The following is a 21605-nucleotide window of genomic DNA, read 5'->3' as shown; positions in this document are numbered from 1 at the left end:
GTTTTCGTTTTGTTGTTTTCCGCCACACTCAACAATTTTTCAGTTATCTGGTGGAGTCCAGTTTTTTATTGGTGGAAGAGACAACCCAGATACAATGTACCTGGGAAGAGACCACCGACCTTCCGAAAGTAAACTGGGAAACTTTCTCACTTATCGGCGCGAGCCGGATTCGAACCCGCGCCGGCCAAAGGTGAGAGGCCGTGTGATTTTGAGCACGATGCTCTAACCACTTGGGCACGGAGGCCCTCGACTTGAACTTCGTAATAACTCATATAACAAAATTGGGGAAGAAGTATTTCCAAGTCAGCTATGGCGCAAAGCGTGATATGCAAATACTGGCTAAGTATCAGTAAACCTCGGGATCTTTGTGTTGTCAGGCTGAACGGAGTAGCCCTATTTCGTCCAACCCAAATGAAAGGGCAGAGACAAAGATCTGTATCAGCTACTCTTTTATTAAAGAAATATATCATCATGATATTTATTGATTACAATCAATATTACACAAGATGCAATAATAATTACAAACATTATTATAAAAGTTCACACAAAAATTAACGAAGCCATCTGGAAAATTGTAAAGTTATTTCAGAAATGCGAAAGTATACTTAATATCTTACCTGTACAAATGAAAGGGAAGAGACAAAATTCTGTATCAGCTACTGAAGAAATCGGTCTCCGTTCCTCGCATTTATACCCTCGTACACCCTCCAACATTCCTTACCATATTTGTTATATCTTAAAATCCAGAAATATTAACAGTGGCTTTTAATTTAAAATCAAAACCAGTACGATGATTTTCTTGAAAAATCTGTAATTTAGCCTTGCATACTCAACTTCTAAGTTTTTGCATAATCTTAAATTTCTTGTTTCTCGTAAATAATATATATAAATGCTTGACCTCTAGTCACTGATTTCTTATACCCCGATTGGTTATATGTTTCCTCTGACCAAAATCACTTTCAACCTCATGACCTTGCAAACAAGCTATAAACAACCTCACGGTGAAGAGTTCGTACACTCTTGATCAGCATCTTATACTGTTGTTTTTGTTTCCAGTTATTCTGCCAATGTCCATTCATTCGTTATCCTTCCCCCATATTTCAGAAATCGATTATCTATTTAATACATTGCAATTTTTGTTATGATACAGACAAGACTACATACACAAGATATATTTTTCAAAGATTGTCTTTTTTCTGATTAGGAATTCAGATGGGTTATACCGGAATCAGTTGGAGGTTATGGAGGGCGGGGTGTACTGGAATGAGATGGAGAGGGATGAGTTATTTTTTTCTGATTAGGACGTATCCCATGGGGATCCGGGTTAAAATAGGTCCCCAGTACCCCCTGCTTGTGTAAGAGGCGACTAAATGGGGGCGGTCCTTCGGATGAGACCGCAAAAAACTGAGGTCCTGTGTCGCAGCAGGTGTGGCACAATAAAGATCCCTCCCTTCTCAATGGCCATAAGCACCGAGCATAGGCCTAAATTTTGCAAACCCTTCACTGGCAGTGGTGACGTCTCCATATGAGTGAAATATTCTCGAGAGGGACGTAAAACAATATATTCAATCAATCTAATTAGGACTTAATTCATCATCATCATTATTCAAACATAGTTGTTTGCTTTACGTCCCGTCGGGAATTTACTACTAACATATTGTAGATGAAGTACCAAATAATTTTGACCCACGTCTTAGCGCTCAAGGTCATATCAATGAGCGTCCTTTAGCGTGTCAGCACCTGCCGCGACAGGGGCCCTCCATTTATAAGGTAATGTCCGAAAAACATGTACATATATATGTACTTAATAGTCTAATATTTGTTTTCACATTACAGAGGGTCATACATTAGCACTTTCTTGACATTGCCAAAATCACCGAAATTTGATTCCCGCAAACATACGAACATGTACAGTATGTTGCAATATGGTATATACATGTACACTGTATTTTGACGACATAAATATGTAGTAATTATTCAATGTGCAATGTCTATTTTTTCAATTTACTGTATTCTGGCAAACATAACTTTGTTGCAATATTTATACATACTCTGTAAACACAGATGTCGGATGCCGGGTACTCATGGATCATGACTTCTGAGATATTTTGTTCCTTTACACTGCATTATTTGTCTGAATTAACATTTAGCACGTGTTTTACCAATAGGAATGGATATGTTGTCGCTTTCTGATTTTTACGAAGTTTTCTCATCCACGGAAAAAAAAGGCGTTACACGTGGAAAATCAACTTTAGATACGTAATATATAGAATACCTGTTAACGTGTGTATCTTCAGATATCAAACGAGAGGGTTTGTCCCCCGAGGCTAATATCTGAAGATGCACGAGTTAAAAGTTACTCTATATGTTTTGTATCATTGTTCTCAGATACTGAGTTACCCATGATCTCACAGAATTTAACGTTAAAAGCAAGTGATTAAACTATATTATCATGCACCGAGTTACCTATGATCTATCAAAATTTCATCATGTAATATTATACAAGACCAACGAAAAAAGAGCACGTGATTCGAAAAGTACAAAGCGTTGCATTTCTTGAACTCTCCCCCTCGCCCATTCACGTCTGAACGTTATGGATTACGGTTGCGATTTTATGCTATCACAATTGTTAGACACAGTGGAAACCGAAATTATGGTGGACAATTCCTTAGGTCAGTTAGGAAACCTCAACATTTCCTGTCGATAGGTGTCTCGGGGAAGATCCTACACATATGGACTTTGAGACTATAAATTTTGACTTGGGGATTTTCTCGCGGGGGAATTCACTAGAACAAATGGATGGTGACATGAAAATAGAAACTCTTGGATGTGTCACAGCATCGAAGCTGTGAAAGATGATGATTTGCAGCAGCTGATTGACTCTCAATACAAATCCCAATACTCGGCGAAATACGGAATGGTATGTTGAAATGTTCAATAAATGGCGCGCATCGCGAGTGAATGTACCTTGCCTGAAGGAAATGAACGCAGAAATGCTGATTTTCTGGTTACAACGCTTTGTTTTGGAGGTACGTAAACAGGACGGCAGTGAACCCTTTACTTTATTGTGTGTGGATTACTGCGTCACTTGCGAGAGGAAAACGTTCACAATATGAAATATTTTGATGAACATGACCACCGAATTGCCGTTTTCCGCCAAGTTTTAGACACGCGCATGAATGGACTGTTATCAAAAGGCTTAGGGACCAAAGTGCGATAAGTTGATCTAATATTGCCGGAAAATGAGGAGTAAAAAAAACTGGACTCAAGGAATATTCGGGTCGCACTCTTCTCAAGCTTTACAATACATAGTTTTCTTTTACAACTGTAAGCTATTCGGTCTGAAGGCCTTTGACGAACACAAAAATCTAGAGTGTTCCCAGTTTGAAATCGGACAAGATGAGCAAGGAAAATGTATTCGATTTACGGGCAGGTCATCTAAAATATCTATCATACCTATCTTGACGTTCTTGGTAACGAGGGACCTTTTTACCGCCGGCCCGTAGCTGTGTCCGGTATTTTCTGTGTGCAATATGGTGAACAAGTACTGGGAGTCAACAAATCAAAGGGGTTGATGAAGGAAATCAAAGGTAAAGCGGGACTGTACGGAAACTTCAGGAACCACTCGGGCAAGAGGGCCTGTGCCACTCAGTTATATCAAGATGGAATTGACGGGCAGGAAATAATGTCTCAAACAGGTCACAGGTCAGAAACGGCAGTCAGAAAAACAAGCGATCTAATTCAGCATTGCAAAAGCGTGTTTCAGAAGTTATGAATCCGCCAAACATGAAAAATGAAAATGTGAAACTACTGCGGTCAGAATGAGTGAGTCTGAAAATCTCAGGGATAAAAATGTGAATCCGGTGTCCTATAGTGTGTTAACAAGAGGCGTTCCTGAAATTGACAATACAGTAAATGTTGTGTTCATTAAACTTTATGTAAGGACATGAATTTGTTAATAATAAATACAATTTTCTTTATTTCTTGCTATTCTTCATTTTAAAAAGGTGTGATCTATCACAGATGCACCACAGAAATCTGCGGTGCATCAGGAAAATATAAATAGCTGTCATCAAAGGAAAAGCAAACAATGATACAGAAGTCATTAGAGGATTGAGGGATTACTAGTATTTCTATAAATGTTTGACGTGCATAAAAATCACCCCATGAATAAACTTGTCTGATGTAAGTTGAGGGAACAGATACATCAGGTGGCGAATGTTTCCTCTGCTCTAGATAAGAAATTAGAGTTCACGAGGTTCACACATGAATTTTATAATTTTGTCATTGTTTCGATTTCCACAAGACGGATACTCATGACATTAAAAAGAAACACTGGGGTCATAGTGCTTGTTACCGAGCTACATATACAGTATGTTATCGTATCCATTTAACTGCCAACATTATAATTTGTTCCAAATCTCTACTACTTGTATCTTAAACTACAAAATTGAAATATACATTTACATGCATAAATATTGACGATACATTGAATACAATCGAAACTGTAATTTGTGCAGCATGACATCTTTTTGATTTAAGAAACCTTCTAATACAAAATGTAGTCCTTTCCAAACGCCTTTTAGAATTTGAATCGAAATATCATTTAAACGGATAAGTTTCGGTAATGATTATATTACATGTTTGGACAGCAGCTATTGTTAACTTCCTTAATTTCTCATTTTTTCTCAAGTCTTCTACAAAGTCAATCATCAACTGTATTCTGTTGTTCGCTGGAAAAAAACAACCTCACAATACATCAAAATCGTAGTTTAATGGTATTTCAGTATGACAATGAAAGATTATGACGTGCTAGTATTTATAAATAGGCGCAAGAAGCTAAGAGCGAAAACACAGGATACATACCTATGGGTTTTGACATCTTCAGATGGAACTTTCGTATATTCCATGTCCGATTCCTTCTTTAAGAGTTGGTTTTTATTGGAAAATTTCCAATCCTCCCACTTTCTAGTTATTATCATCAAACATAATAAGCAAAGTAATGGTAGACATCTAATGGCAAGAGAGAGACCATGGATTGACAGGCGGAACAGGCGGAGGTCATACAATTCGCACGCCCCGGATGATGAACAAGGAAACTGCCATATATAACACGTGCCATCCAGCATTTTGCCAAAAATTATTGGCGACAAAGCCCAGCCTGTGAAAAGCAAATTTAAAGGAATGTGTTTATTTCGACTTCTTTCGTGCAAGCTCATCCCATTAGCATTATATAATGAAACAGAACATGTTATGGTCAACAATGCCAAACAAGGAAGCAAATAAGAATTGTAAAGGTGAAGGTCTGGTGATTTTTTAAAGAAGAGAATATGAAAACCAAAGAGAGAGAGAGAGAGAGAGAGAGAGAGAGAGAGAGAGAGAGAGAGAGAGAGAGAGAGAGAGAGAGAGAGAATATGGGAATGTAAGATTTACATTGTAGTATGGGTGATGTCTTATTTGCCAGAAATATACAAAACGAGTGACATTAATGCTATTTATAGTAGACTAGAGTTTACCCAGTCCGGCTGCTAGACAGCTATTAAGTCCTAGTGCAGACGCTTTGTCTTTGTCTTCAACAGACCTGCCCAAATATCAATAACATCAATGTAAATGCTAATTAGAAATAATTTTGAACATTGAAATGTTCATCTTAAAACAAACACGGTATTGCAAAATTCATCGTAAAATTCTACAAAACAACCACTGATCCACGGAGCAAAAGCTCGCCTTTCTCTTATTGTATTTAAGGAATGACTTTAATTATGGGGCAAGTTATACGAGTATAACCTGGTTTGGGTCAGTTTAGGCTTTATAATCCGCGAAGCGAAGCGGATTATAAAAAAGCGTAAACTGACCTAAACCAGGTTAAACTCGTATAATTCGCCCCAGAATTAAAGTCATTCCTTATAATTTAATGCAAGAGACAAATATGCTAACCTTCGTTTATCAAAATGTACATAAACTCGGAAAAATACAATTCAACTCAGCCGCGCAATGATTCACTTAGCAACAACGACGAAGTCTGTGAAGGTCGCCATTTTTAATCATAGTTCTACGGAGCCTAGCCTATTTATCGAAATATTGTATCGAAGGTGAAGTTTGTTATGATAGAAAATATGTGTAGACTATGCATGCAATGCGTATTTCGCTGCCCTTTAGAGATAGAGATCGACTTTGAAGTCGCTCATCTCCGACAGATTGAGAAAATACGGGAAATTGCATTGTTTTGGAGTACCCAAAATAAATTTTTAAATATCAGAAAATGCATTAATTTGCGGCTTTTAACTCTGTGAAAACTTATATTACATGAAAACTTACCCTTGTATGCAACGTTGTCGCTAATAGTAAATTCGACACAAGAAAATATGTAAACAAGTAAGAAATCCCGATCCACATTTCAATGTTTCTGACGTCATGTGATAAAATGTGACGTATGAATTTGTGTTAGCTTTGTTGAAAGACGGATCAAGCAATGAAACCCCCCTTTTTTTCCAGTGAGAAATGTATTTCAAAATGAACAGGGTACTGCTTACTTGGCAAATCATTAATTCGAATATAATAACTTTGTTTTAATCTATTCGACCATACATGCAGATAAAGATGTTTTACAACAGTGATTTGTGTACTTGTGAGTAGATGCAAATATTGAGAACCAGAAAACAACATGTGTATCAAACCGAAGTATATCATTGTACACGTTGACTTTCTATTACATAGAAGGCTGAAAACAGTGCCGCGATGTCAATTTAGAGAGATACAAAAATAATTCCGACATCTGGTTGTCAAGGAGATGTGTCCCCATACCAAACCAGGTTATACAAAAATAACTTGCGTTCCTCAATTGAAATTTGACCAATCAGAAGCAATAATTAAGGATACACTAAGAATTAAATTCTTCAATGTATAACGACCATAATTCATATCTAGTAAACAAGTTGATGGCGCAGGGGTTTCAACAGTCTCATTTAAAGTCAGCATTTCGCTAAGTCTATGGTCGTTATAACGATCTAGTTTGCCAATACAACCTATCATTAGGTCAAATGCTGTCTTACTTGTTCTATACCGATTGTTAGACCGTTCTTGGCGCATTTATTTTGACTACGGATTACTCCGTTTACCTGGTCAAGATATAGTCAAAATCAGTGTGTCAAGAACGGCCTAACAATCGGTATGACACACGTCAGACATCATTTGACCCAATGATAGGTTGAATTAGCAAACTAGATCGTTATAATTAGCATATAATATGCGAAATGTTGGCTTTAGATGATACTGATAAAACTTTGTAAACTCAACTAATTTGTTGTCAATAACCTGTCCCGATTTAAAAACTGATCATACACAGAACAAGCTCTTGTATATCAAATCAGTTCAGATATCGAAACACCATATGCAGGTGGTAATGGAATATTGCTACATAAATATGGGAAGTTGACGATGGGGAAGCTTAAGTTATCCTGTTTGTCATAAAGTTGAGTTGTTATTTTCCCGTTAACATCTATGTTCAATAAAATATCTAAATACGAAGTAAATGTAAAAGACTAAGTGTTATCATTTATTTCGAGTTCACATGGATATATCGAATCGAGATATGGATAGAAATGATTATTGTTAATGGATAAAACATTGTCGATATATCTAAATGTCGAGTTGAAATATAAATATATTCATTAACTTGCATGAAAGTTTAACTCATATCTCAAAACTAACTACAGAGGTCATGGCTTAAATTCTTTCAAACTTATTGAACTTAATGATTTTTGCATTTTTGGTTTTGACAAGAATCCCTATATCCTAGTGTACTTTGCATTCTCAACTAAGTTAGACCATAAGACATGGCATGTTTAGTTGTATTATAAAACATTTACGATATAAACAGACATTCAACAGAAGAGAATAAGGGCTATTTGTAAATACCAATGATCCAAATCTTAAAGAGTTTGAAATATCTAACAAATGTTGATCCAATTGGATTACCTTATGATGGCAATGAGAGTAGGTGTTATTTTCATTGATGCTGTTATGCTTGACAGAAAGATGAAAATGACCCATGGTGTGAGGTTGGGACAGACGTTTTCACACAACCCTGCATTCGCCCGACCATCAGGTATACATGAACAATTAGTGAATATCTGCAGATACAATTACCCTGGTTTTAATTCCTCTGTGACACGTTTCCATCAGCCTTTTAATAGCTCACTTTACCTCAGAAAATAGTTTGCACTTACATTAAGATAGTCATAATGATGTTAATGTATATTGTAATGCTATCAATAATGATTTAATAATCACCTCTGGCACAAAGCACAAGTCTAAACTTATACTTACACGACCATTTCTCAGCAATTCCTGGCACCCAGCAAAACACGGAGAATGGTAATTAACCTTATTGGAACCGCAAATCGGGTAAAAATCCTCATCTCGACAAGAGCAATCAAGTGAGCAATTCTGTGAGGTCACATCAATGTAGCCAGGAACACTGTTATAAGAGAGATGTATTTCTTATAAAGTCACTTTTACCTATGGTATCTCTGCAATACAGAAAATCAAAGTACTGATAGTACCGAAAAGTGCTAGGCTCGGTTTGTAATGAAGCCGTATGGATACACAAGTTATGGTATTACATATGTACTAGCATGAAAGGTGAAGATGGAAAGAAAATTTTCAATAATTTGCTTCAAGTAATGGAAAAAATAAAATATTGGAATACTTTTCTAAGCAATTACACATGTATTCTTCACTATTATTTGATATGGGGATTTCCTCATGAAATGAAACTTTTTATGAAATGGAAGAATCAAACGATTTTATATTTTGTAAATGAACAATTCACGTATTTGTTTCATCTAGTTCAATCCTTTATTGTAAGAGTTACTCATAATGGGAATGTTAAATGAATTAAATAACAGCATTTCGCAGTGATATACATATTTGCTTAAAATATTTCGTTGAAATAAATTATAAGCTCATTTTTATATATATGAAAAGTATTCCTATGTATTTAAATGATGTTTTACCATCATTATTGCCAGTTAGATCAATGTTAAAATCCTGGGGTAATGTGTTACTTTTTCATTTTCTATTCAGGCATGTTCGTGATCTATTTATAGCAGCCATATCATAACGTTATTTGGAAGTGCATATTAGTCATGCTATGACACAAAATGTTCTTAAGTAAATACCCAAAATAGTTTTCAATTTTAGAGTTGAGAGATTATACAATTTACGTGCATAGATCGTAGTATGACCTGCCTTAACATACGCAAAGAACGGCCTACCAGTTTGGTATGGAAATGGCAGAGAGCATTTGACCGAATGACAGGTTGTATTGGCAAGCTACATGTAGATCTTTATACCGACCATAACATTTCCGAAATACTGACTTCAAACGAGACTGTTGAAATCCTTGTAACACCAACTTGTTTGTCAGTAGCCTGCCTCGATTTAAAAAAAACCCCAGTGAACATAGGCAGAACAAACTCTTGCGTATCGAATCAGTTGGGCGATATATAGACAATATTACATGCTAAAATCCATATCATATGTCATATCAGCCCGAGGGACCCTATATCAGCCTGAGGGCCGGAGGCCATAGAGTTGATACGGGGCCTGATCCCACCTCTGGTGTGTCCAGGGGTCCGTGTTTGCCCAACTATCTATTTTGTATTACTCATAGGAGTTATGAAAGTGATCAATGTTCGTTATCTTTACCTTGCATGACATATGATATGGATTTTGGTATGTAATATTCTATTTATCATATAATGCACTTTTCATTGCTTAAATGTTTCATACGAATGGGATAGTATTTTTGATGGGTTTTTTATTTGATGCGGAGTTCGAAAGCTGATTTTATAAAATAATACGCTTGTTATCACATGCGATTTTTTTTTTTTTTTTTTTTGCATTTTAAAGGCAGATCAAGGAATATTTGACACATTACTTTTCTACGGAAAAACCTTGATACAATGATTTAGGCCTACCCTAGTAAAAAAAACCTTTGGTATATTGAATTACTCTAATACATTAACTATGGTTTAAACATTGATACAGCGATTTACCATGGTAAAACATTGATACGTTGATTGTTACGATCGAATACGTATTTCCGGCTTGATATACATTTTTGCACACCGGTCTGATATGTGATATTGGTTTTCGGACCGGTCGTTGATATCAGCTATTGTGATGCAGTGCAGAATCTGCATAATCATTACCGAGTATATGATAAAACACCATATGTCATATGCAGGTGATAAATGAATATTGTTATATGAATATGGGAAGTTAACGATGGAGAAACTGAAATCATCCTGTTTGTTAAGTTGCGTTATTAGTTTGCCGTTAACATTTATATGCAATTAAATATTTAAGTACAAAATAGAGAGAGATAGAATATTCTGTACCATCTTCTGTTTCGAGTTCACTATCGAATTGACATATACATGAAAATGATTGTTGATGATAATTAAAACAACGTCGTCAATATATCTAAATGTCTAGTTGAAGGCCACTGCTAGATATTTTTTCTTCTTCTCATGTAGAAGCTTTTGCATGAAAAGTGAAGATAAGGAACAGTGATCAATCTTATTACTTCTATAAGCAATACAAAATAGAGAATTGGGCAAACGCGGACCTCTGGACATAGGTGGGATCAGGTTCCTAGGAGACGTAAGCATCCCCTGTCGACCCGCTGTAAGCCCTATATCTTGATCAGGTAAACGGAGTTATCGGTAGTCAAAATCAATGTGTCAAGAACGTGCTGACAATCGGTAAGAATAAATTCTGCCTCATAAGAATACAAAAACAGTTCAGCTAAATAAGAGCACAATTCGTACCCATGGGGATTCCATTACACTGTTAGGAGCCCTAATCACCAAAGAATGCGAAAAAATTGTCAATAAGGAACTCCAGTAGAATCAGAGTGGTATTTCACAACGTTATTTTTTATTGACTGGGGATCCGGGTTAGAAGATGTCCTCAGTGCCCCTTGCTTTTCGTAAAAGGCGATTAAGTGGAGCTAAGACCACAAAAACTAAGACCCCATTTCACAGCAGGTGTGTTACGATAAAAAGCCTCGTGCCAAAAAGGCCGTAAGCTCCGAGCATAGGCCTGGATTTCGGAGCCCTTTACCGACAATTGTGGCGTCTCCACATAAAAGAAATATTCCCGAGAAGGAAGTTAAACAATATACAACCAATCAATCAATCTGTCTATAATGTCAAAATATCTAGTATTTAATTTATCGTGAGGAATGGTCGTGTTTTGATGATGTTGATTTCTTTCATATGAATTTGATGTATTTAGCTGCTGGGATCTGAAGACTGATTTCCCATGCATAACAGAATCATAATGACAAAAATAAGAACTCCAAACACGTAAAAAGGGTAAATAATAAACTGAGAAATATCTGGGGAGTGACATTGGCGGTGTTTTACATATTTAGAAATGGACTGTATTCAACATTATTCCGAGTGCAGAGAGCATCAGACATAATGTTGGGAAAGATAGCAAAAATTATCAGGAACTCGAGGAGGAATTGTTTGTTTTGAATAAATAATAGATGACTGTATGTATGTGATTGTTAGGAATGGGGAACGTAACGACATGGATTATTGCCTGACAACAATGATTTAAATGCATCTACATTCGTAATTGGTTTATATTGTGATATGTCAGTACTTTGAAAATGTTTTTGTTATTTAGTGTACACTGTTATTAGCTACACTGTTAACAGTGTTCACCTGTGGTATCATACCAGTCTTTATGGAGGTTATGTAGGTACTAAGGTCTTTCGAGAAAACGACTGCTATTCCATTCAACGTATCAATATATGTCATGACATGAGATAATGGTTTTCAATTCAATAGCAGAAATTGGACAAATCAAGACAGACAGATGTAATGATATTCATAAAGTGACTTTGTCACTAACTGAGCTAAGAATATAACTACTTTTAAATATGTACTCACGCCAGTTTCGGACCAACAACTGTCGGTTGAGGACAACTCATTAACATTGCAAGACCAAGGAAAGTCATACTGATGACGTAGAAAAATGCTATCATCCTATAAGTATTTCTTGGAGTCATTGTTATTTTCCTTGTGAGGAGTCCTCCCAAAAAAGATCCAGTAGCAATCGCTCCTATATTAGCACAAGCTGGAATAAGAATTCAAAAAATGTATTTAACAATGGTTTGTACTTTTTATCAGAGTGATGAGATTGATCACTGTTCATTATCTTCATCTTTCCATTCTGATCAATATTTTACAGATACTTACCCAGCCAATAAATGTCAGTGCAATAAAACTAGTAAAATAAATCATATTTATGTCACGAATGCTGTAACAAGATATATTTGTATCGTTTCTTTCGTTTTATTTTACATTTGATGTATTCATTAATTTGTTTCTAATGCACTTCTCAGACCGAGAAGAGCAAGCTGTTCATGAAACATTGTACATAAAATGACCTCTTTACCCAATATGTAGTTGGCCAAAGAAAGAGGGATGTTGAAATGTGTCATCAGGAATTTTGATGAAAAGCCAAACCATCCTCCAACTGACATTATGTTAAAAACTGACATAGCGTTGGTAAGTAGATACGCCGGATTCCGCAATATTCTGCTGTACGATGTCAAACTCCCTGAATGAAGACGACATACATGTACACAAGAACAAAGGAACCAAACAAATTCAATTAGTTGAATAAAACAGCGTGAAACAATAAGGTAAAATAAAAAGAAAAACAAACACAAAACCGAAAGAACTCCGTGGCACTAATATTGACTGCGGGTTACTCTAGGTTAACAGATCGATATATAGGGCCCCAGGTGTGCATGAACGGTTGACAGGGAATGCTTACTCCTCCTAGGCACCTGATTCCACCTCAGGTGTGTCCAGGGATCCTTGACTGCATTACTCGTCAGTTTGTATTCTTTATGATAATTAACAGATTAATTAATGTTCGTTATACATTTTCACTTCCCCATGATCGTATACTGTCTCATGCCTATCAACGCAATGCTTTGTTGTTTTGCCAAAAATCCGGATGAAGGTCAGAATGATGTAAAAACATGAATTATTGAGTGGACTGTTGATTTGATTGGTTGCATATTGTTTAATGTCCCATTCAATAATTTTTCACTCATATGGAGACGTCATCATTGCCGGAAAAGGGCTGCAAAATATAGGCCTATCCTCGGCACTTAAGGACGCTGAGCAGGGAGGGACCACTATCGTACCTCACATGCTGTGACTTTCTGAGCCTCTCACGACAAGCAAGGGGGTACCGAGGACCTATTCTAACCCGGATCCCTGAACTGTTAATAATGTACAGAGTTTTGACGCGTTTTTCAGCAATATAAAGTTATAGTAGTGATTCTCGCGATGCTCCGCGATAATAAATAAAATGTTAGCATTTTCAAATTCTATGTACCATTTACTCTATTCAATGAATCAATAAACATTTTGAAGATAGGTAAAACAATACTACCCTATTCAAACAGTCTGGTTTTGTGACGTGCAAACTAGGGTTCTCAAAAATGCTTCTGTAACACTAAAATATTTTACTAACACTACTAGAATAACATATAAAATACATATTTCATCTCCATGAGAGAAAACAAAAAATGATGTTAAATGGTAACTGGTGTCTTCAGATGTACACTTTGTTTACTTTTAATTTTTTCCGAAAATGAGCATTCTTCTACAATTGTTCTTTCTTGTACTTTGCCCTTAGCGATGTCCTTCGCGGACATTTTCAGCTGTCTAGGAAAGAAAGCGAGAGCCGAGGAAAGAAAGATGGAGATAGTCCCAAAAACTACAAAGCCCAGCCACCACGCTCCGATCCAGCGCGGGTCACGTGGGTTCATATCAACATCTGTAAAACACAGAATAAAACATTGAACAATGCCGGTCCTATGGGTTCATATCAACATCTGTAAAACAGAATCAGACATTAAACAATGCCGATCCTGTGGGTTCATATCAACATCTGTAAAACAGAGAATCAGACATTTTCACAATATCAGATTCTCAACGCTTACTCCTCATTCACCGTTTGTTTTCCCAAAGGAACCCATATATTTCCGTATTACCCCACTAAGTGTCCACCTCATGATATTTATTGTGACGTCATAATGTAAATGAATCGACGAATACGCAAATTATATGAATTGCATACATGTGCTTTGAAGCTGTAATATAAAGTTATGCTGGTCTGTGAAATCTACGGTGTCAATCTCTAAATAAAGGCATTCGCATTTAATACAGTTTTCCACGAAAACATAAAACGGTGTTAAAGTTATGATAGATATGTTACTATAACATTTAAGTCAGCCGTGCGTTTATGGTGTTTGAAACTTGATTTTTAAGCTCTTAAGTTATGAACATCTATTCACGAGTTTTAATTTGAACACAGACATACTTATGTAATATATTGGTGAATAAATAATCATACATTTGCCTAACAACGGGGAACTCATGAACTATACAAAAAGAAATGCAACACGTTTTTGGGGATGATATTAGAGTATTCAAGTCACAAATGGTAAGCATTTTTCGTAGTGACATCCTTAACTGCTTTACGCACCAGGACTAAGATTGATGCTGTATTTGTTTTGAAATAAATTACCTTCTAGAGTCACATAGATCTTGCTGAAATATCCCCCGACTCCAAATGCTAATGCCGGACCGAAAATAGATGTCGCAATTGCAATACCTAATAATCAACGAAACAAAGATGTCATTACCATAAAGTGCATTAGGGAACTTGAGACAATGTATACCTGGTAACTTGTTACCATATTGTAAAACCTTTTTGTCAGCTTTATATTTTTTTTTTCGATTGCAAGAACAAAGTCGACAGAATAAATAGCTATTAAAGCCAAAATGAATCATTAGGAAAGTCTTTCCATTCATCATCATTCTATGTTTAGTAAACCAGAAGTGATAATACAAATATATATGTTACACGAAGAATATGTTTTGGCTCCAAGCAATGATAAAAAGGTGAAGATAACGAACAGTGATACATTGCTGGATCCAATACCGGTAAATGTTACGTCAAGCCCCTATCTTTGCCCCTTACGAAAATATTAACAGTTGTGAAGGAGAAACTTCAAACGTATTCTGTCCCATGTGCCAACAATTTGTGTAAATCAAATGTGTATTCTAAGAAAATATCTAAAGAACTTTCAGAATATTTGAAATCACAAGACTTTTTTTCAAATTAACATATTACTTTTCAACACTTTACACTAATATTCCTCACGATAAGTTAAAAACTATACTTTTTGACAGCATAGACAGTTGCTTCTTTAACCAAAATGAGAAAAAAGGAAATATTACAGGCCCGGAAGAGTACTACTACACCACCTGCACTGAACTGTACGAAACGATTCTTGCCCGGAACAGTGAATGGTTTGCACGAAACGCTGAATGATTTGCACGGAACGGTGAATAGTTTGCACGAAATGCTGACCACTTTGTAGGCGTGTCTTGCACGCATTGTGAACGGTCTGCACGAGACGGTAGGCGTGGTCTGCACGCTTTCTTTGGTTCAAATGGTTTCAATAAAATTGCAGTATTCTAGATATTAAAAAAGGTTGCAAAAGAAATGATAATGATTCATTTTAAAATGATTGCTCATGTACGACGTGGTAAATTTCATTTTTTGTTTATTAGTTCAAAACATTATGAACACGTTAGAATGAAAACAAATGAATTCTTTTTTTAATTTCGAAAATAAAAGAAAAATATTCAAAAATTACATTGTAATGGGATATTGATTAATCAAATTTTATTGATTCATTGCTCTATTAAATTCATTGAAACTGAATATGAAATGATCTGTTTCGCTATTTTCGTACATTCATTCTGAGTGTCGTTAAAATACATTTGCAATTTGTATATTCCAGGCCTCTTCCCAAAAGACAGATGTTGAATAAACCTATACATTTATATACATGTGTACGTGAATGAAAACAGATAAAATGATTTAAAGAAATTTCTCGTCAGGAAATATTGAAATATTTTTGGGCGGGGAGAGAGTTGTGAATGGTCTGCACGAAACGCTAGGTATGACCTGCACGCTTTGATCCCCTCCGGCATTATTTGTTTCATCCTGGGGTTAATTTAAACAAGGAATAGTTTAATGACTTACGAACACGCTGGAATAAAAGGAAATGAATAATTTTTAACTTCGGAAATAAAGGAAAAAGATGTATAAATTGTATCGTTATGGAGTATTTATTATTCAATTTTATTTATTCATTACGATATGTAATGCATTGAAAAAGTCGCGTCTGTATCGCTAATTTTGTACATTCAATTTGACTGCCGTTAAAATACTTGTATTTCCAGGCCTCTTTTCAAACACAGATCTTGAATAAACCTATACATTTTTACATACGTGTATGACAACAGATAATATGATTTTAAAAATTCTCGTAAGACTGGAACATATTCTCAGGCGGGAGGAGGGATGTATCTAGACATAGAATTAGCCAGTCGATAAGAACCTGTCACCTTGGATAAGAAGGGAAAATACAAAAGAAAAAGGAAACAATCAAAATATGATTGAAATAGATTGAGAAATAAATCATATCAATGAATAGATTAAAGAAATAATGACTAAATACAGTAATGATCAACAGATATGCGAGCGGATCTAACATCCAATTTTAATTACACTCTAAAACTGGTGTTTAGATCCTAAACACAAAGTTAAACACATTTCTTGCGTGCAGTTTTGAACGCGTTCTAAATCTAAACATGTTTAACACTTTTTGTGTTTAGGTTTTAAACATGTTTAATACTTTTTACGTTTAGGTTTTGAACATGTTCAACCCAATGTGTTTAGGTTTGGAACATGTTTAAATCTCTTTGTGTTTAGGTTTGGAATATGTCTAACTAATTGTGTTTAGGTTTTGAACATGTTTAATTCTTTTTATGTTTAGGTGTAGAACATGTTTAACCCTTTTTATGTTTTGAACATGTTTACCCTTATTGTGTTTAGGTTTTGAACACGTTTACCTCTTTTGTGTTTAGGTTTTGAACATGTTTAGTTCTCCTTGTATTTAGGTTTTGACTTTGTCTCGATTACAAAATGATTTGCTAACCTTCTATTTAAAACTCAATCCACAGCATTAAAGAGTCTTAAATAGCAGCTTTCTCTTCTATTATAGGAGAATAACATTGCAAAATCTAGCAAGAATATCTCTTGTATTACAAACTGTGTCTATGGGATCCATGATGTTTCAAATCGAACAATGCGGGTTTGCGCGGTTCTTCTCAAATTACATTGCAAGTCCGATAACTCTATTTCTATATTCTAATTGCCGAAACAACACGGTTGACATTTCCGCGATACATGTTAAAGACAAAACCATTAAAAATCACTTATGCACATATAAGAAGTAAACTATACATGGTTAAATATCATCCCGCAAGTACAATTTCAACAATTTTTTTGTCTTTGATATGCTAGTTTTCGCATAACAGGCACTGTCACATGTTGAATTAAAGAAAGGGGGGGGGGAATCAATTGCAACTGATGTTCTCTTTCACAAGATTTAAATGAATTTTGTTCCAATGCAAAGTAAGAGTGATGCATTGGTTTAAATTAACACTAAAGGCACGTCTAATACCAGAGACAATGAATTACACTATTTTTTTTAAATTCAATATGTATGTGTCCAGACCTGTTCAAGTTGAAATGGAATTCCAGATCAAAATTTTCTGGATACTCCTAAACTCTGCTCATTTCCAACAGGAAAGGATCAATTTTGGATATCGACCTCGACAGTGTATACTTGCAATACGGCGTATGATGTACACTATGGTCACTATCGGGGCCTGGTACACTATAGCAGTTTGAAGTATGGCAATTCTGACATGCAATTTTTTCTGCAATTCGAATTTCATTTACAGAAGACAGGAATATTCTACATGAAGACTGTAAAACTAATGTCAACAATGTTACTAAGCTTATCATGTTCAAAACCTAAACGCATAGACGTTTAGGATTGTGTTTAGACGTTTAGGATTGTGTTTAGCATGTTATTTTGTGTTTAGATACTGTATTTTTGCATAGCTAAACATGTTTTCAGTCTGAACATGTTTAGGGTAGAACATGTTTATTACACTTCGCGTTTAGTATATAAGCACAATCCTAAACACGTTTAGACCTAAACACGTTTAAAAAGTGTTCCAAACCTAAACATTGTTTTTAGAGTGTAGATTGTTGCCTCAATTTTAAACCTATAGAAAACTGCATTCATTTTTGAGAGACAAAATATATTAACACCTCTTTTGTCATATTTCAGTTGCCCCCGCCGATTTTCCCACTTTCTGTACGAATGTTAATTTCAAATACATGGATTAGCTTACCTCTATTGTGGTAAAAAGGACCTTGGAATTTGCGTAGAATAGACAAGTTATACACAGGTCGGTCTTTGCACTGTGCAGACAGTTCCGATAAACGGTTTTGATGAAAAAAAAATTTATTTAAAAAGAGAAACTTGATCATACAAATGTAACAAGACAAATAAATGAAAAAATAAATAAAAAGATAACGAGGGCAGAAATATACATGTCTCTGCACTAGCTAGAAACTACCAAGGGTGAGAAAATGATATCGGATTTTGCTCTACCTGGTGGTTTTATAATAAACTGTTTTCTTTCGATTATTTGCAGAATTTCACTATTGAAAACCCGTCTAAGAGACATTTTGAAATAATTGGTCTAATTCTCAACAATGTTTACCTGTCCTACATCCCATGCCGAAATGACTTGCACGGTCTGTACGTTTCTAAGGGCGTGGTTTGAACGATCTGTACGTTTCTATGCGCGTGGCTTGATCCTGCACGGAACGATTCTTGCATGAAACGATTTGCACGAAACGGTGAACGGTCTGCGCGAAACGCTAAACGGTCTGCACGGAACGGTGAACGGTTTGTACGGAACGGTGAACTGTTTGCACGGAACGAAACGAACCGCTTTGGAGGTGTAGTAGCACGCTTCAGGGTCTGCATTATCTAGTGATAAGTAATTATAGATATTACTTTGTACAATACCACTCTGATTCTACATACGAGTACTCTGTTTAAAATCAGCATTTCGCAAAGTCTATGGTCCTTATAACAAACTAGTTTGTCAATACAACTTATCATTGGGTCAAATGTTGTCTGGCGTGTTGCATACCGATTGTTAGACCGTTCTTTACACACTGATTTTGACTACGGATAACTCCGTTTACCTGATCAAGATATAGGGCTCACGGCGGTCGAAAGGATGTGCTTACTCCTCCTATTCACCTGATCCCATCTCTGGTATATCCAGGGGTCCGTGTTTGCCCAACTCTCTATTTTGTATTGCGCTCCTTTTTAGCTGACTTAACCATCTAGTTTGCTATTACAACCTATCATTGAGTCAAATGCTGTCTGACGTGTTTCATACCGATTGTTAGGATGTTCTTGGCACACTGATTTTAACTACGGATAACTCCGTTTACATGATCAAGATATAAGGATTATGGCGGGGGTAAGAGGTCGACAGGGTATGCTTACTACTCCTAGGTACCCGATACCACCTCTGGTATATCTAGGGGACCGTGTTTGCCGAACTCTCTATTTTATATTGCTTGTGGGAGTTGTGAGATTGATCACTGTTCGTTATCTTCACCTATCATGACTTCAAAATTAAAACCTATGATCAGTGCTTGCGACTTTGTACAGGGAGGGATTGTTATGTTGCCACACCTGCTGTGAAACGGGACTTTTTGCAATCTCATGAAAGACACCACCATATGTAGTCGCCTCTTACGACAAACAAGGGGTATGTAAGGACCTAATCAAACCTGGATACTTACGAAATAATTCTCGGGATCGTTAGTTTCTATCCATTTCTTAATTTACATGCATTGTTTCTTTATTGCATCTTCTATACGGTATCAATTAACTAACGCAAAAAGAAAGAAACCCAAAATACTTGTGTAGAATCCAGTCTTCCTTCGTTCAATGTTGTCATCGATGTACACCAGGTAGAACGGACCTCTTGGGGCTTTCCCAATGCCTTGTAGCGTCATTCCGACCCCGATCAACGATAGTGCAAGAGCTTTGATGGAATAACTCGGCGCTGCCAATACATTCTTAGAGTCGTCCGTATCAATTTCACAAACATTGTCAGTCAAATTCAACTCGGGCTTACAAAGAAGGGTTATTGTGCTGGTTTCTGTACTTGTATTCATGGAGGCGGAATTTAAGTTGAGAGAAGGCAATAAGCCTCTAGAAACTGCGACAAAATGAGGAATACTGCATATTAACCCGGAAAATCCATACAGCAAAATGCAAACAAATAACATCCGGGGAATGTGAACGTACCGCGCAGCTGCCGAAACGAATAAGACAACCGCGAAAAAACCTATGTCATTAAAACCCATCACAAGACCGCTTTGGGTACTACTTAACCCAAATTGTCTCTCTAGATTAGGTACCTGCGTATTGACATAGATAGTCAGAATCTGCGATACCATGCTTATGGCACTGTATACCCCTACAAAGGTATTGATGTTCGCAAAATGCCGTAGGAATCTTGGTCTAAATCTTCCAATGCCACATTCTGTGTTTTTCTCACGAACTTCAAGATGGAATCCGTTGCTTTTCATTCTTTTACTGTGGGTTGAAAAAACGAAATTACATGTACAAACATACATGTACAATCTCGGACAAACAATAGGTTCCGTTTTCGTTACGCCTCGTCTTCAACAAGGAACGCTTTCATGTGAAATATGCACACTCTACCCAAAATAAATTCAAGCTCCTTTTCAAAAGAAAATCATTTTTCTGCAATTATGACGCGATAAAAAGGTGTGGGAATACCATTACCAAAAGTATATTAGGTCATAAATTTGAAATCATTCCATGATCAACTATTGCAGCTTCAGACTTGGCAAGTTACCAATCTTTTCTTCGCCAAAGACCAAGATGAATTTTTGGGACAAATTTTGTTCTTTATAAGGCTGCTACTTGTGATAAAGTGTAAATACAAGTATCGCAAATTGTAATGAAAATTGGAAAAGTAATAACAATGATGTAATAATTTCTGGAAGATAAAAGATAATGTCTGATTTTAGAGAAGAATATGGTATCCAAGTTTTAAAAAAATATGATGAGTGTATATCAAAACGCCTTTTTAAGAAAAAAAAAATGTTGGAAACACTTTTCTCCGATGAAGACTTTTTTTCTATTTTTTTCTTCATATACATAATCCATATCAAATATGAGTCATTTAGATTTACTTACCACTAGTATAGTTCAATGCTCCACATGTGTCGGGAAAGTTTCGTTGCTCGTTATATCATGTGATTAAATTGTACAGTCCATAATGTGTGCATTGGTATGACTATGAATAAGAATAGATGTAGATTTCTGGCACTAGGGAATGATCGACAGTCAATGCATGAGGAACAATAAGTTTTGTCGCTTTTAAAAAAATCGTACGTATATTTTAAATGCTAAGGTAAAAGAATGACAACATGGTTCAGAGAAATTTCGTAGAAAGAAAACATATTCATGCAAAGGTACTTCGAAAATTGCTTATCAT

The 21605-nt window shown here is 36.0% G+C and overlaps 1 protein-coding gene across 2 annotated transcripts; it reads right to left on the bottom strand.

Moving 5' to 3' along the window:
- Window positions 1-432: 432 nt before the first annotated feature.
- On the bottom strand, window positions 433-21394 carry LOC125675974 (solute carrier organic anion transporter family member 2B1-like). 2 transcript variants are annotated; one of them, XM_048913836.2, is made up of 11 exons: window positions 21305-21394; window positions 19992-20674; window positions 14635-14721; window positions 13678-13881; window positions 12481-12645; window positions 11973-12159; window positions 8329-8479; window positions 7978-8132; window positions 5517-5581; window positions 4867-5161; window positions 433-4733 (listed from the first exon to the last, which is right to left on the bottom strand). In XM_048913836.2, exons 2-11 carry the CDS (start codon window positions 20665-20667, stop codon window positions 4706-4708), a joined length of 2013 nt encoding a protein of 670 aa, XP_048769793.1. In that variant the 5' UTR covers window positions 20668-20674; window positions 21305-21394; the 3' UTR covers window positions 433-4705. The 2 variants fall into 2 exon arrangements, with proteins under 2 accessions (XP_048769793.1, XP_056014355.1); XM_056158380.1 differs by lacking the exon at window positions 13678-13881 and having other exon boundaries at window positions 21305-21378.
- Between the last annotated feature and the right edge of the window lie 211 nt (window positions 21395-21605).

The sequence above is a fragment of the Ostrea edulis genome, chromosome 3 (genome assembly GCF_947568905.1).
Source record: "Ostrea edulis chromosome 3, xbOstEdul1.1, whole genome shotgun sequence".
NCBI classification, from domain to species: Eukaryota; Metazoa; Mollusca; class Bivalvia; order Ostreida; family Ostreidae; genus Ostrea; species Ostrea edulis.
Note: the sequence above shows the minus strand (reverse complement) of the source record. Positions and strands in the feature narration are given on the sequence as shown.

Excerpts from the sequence above, each read along its gene's own strand:
- LOC125675974 (XM_048913836.2), bottom strand. The coding sequence starts at position 20,667 with ATGAAAAGCAACGGATTCCATCTTGAAGTTCGTGAGAAAAACACAGAA. Across the intron at positions 13,882-14,634 it reads GATCTATGTGACTCTAGAAG|ATGTTGATATGAACCCACGT; the intron begins GTAATTTATTTC and ends TGTGTTTTACAG. Across the intron at positions 5,582-7,977 it reads ACTCTCATTGCCATCATAAG|GTCTGTTGAAGACAAAGACA; the intron begins GTAATCCAATTG and ends ATATTTGGGCAG.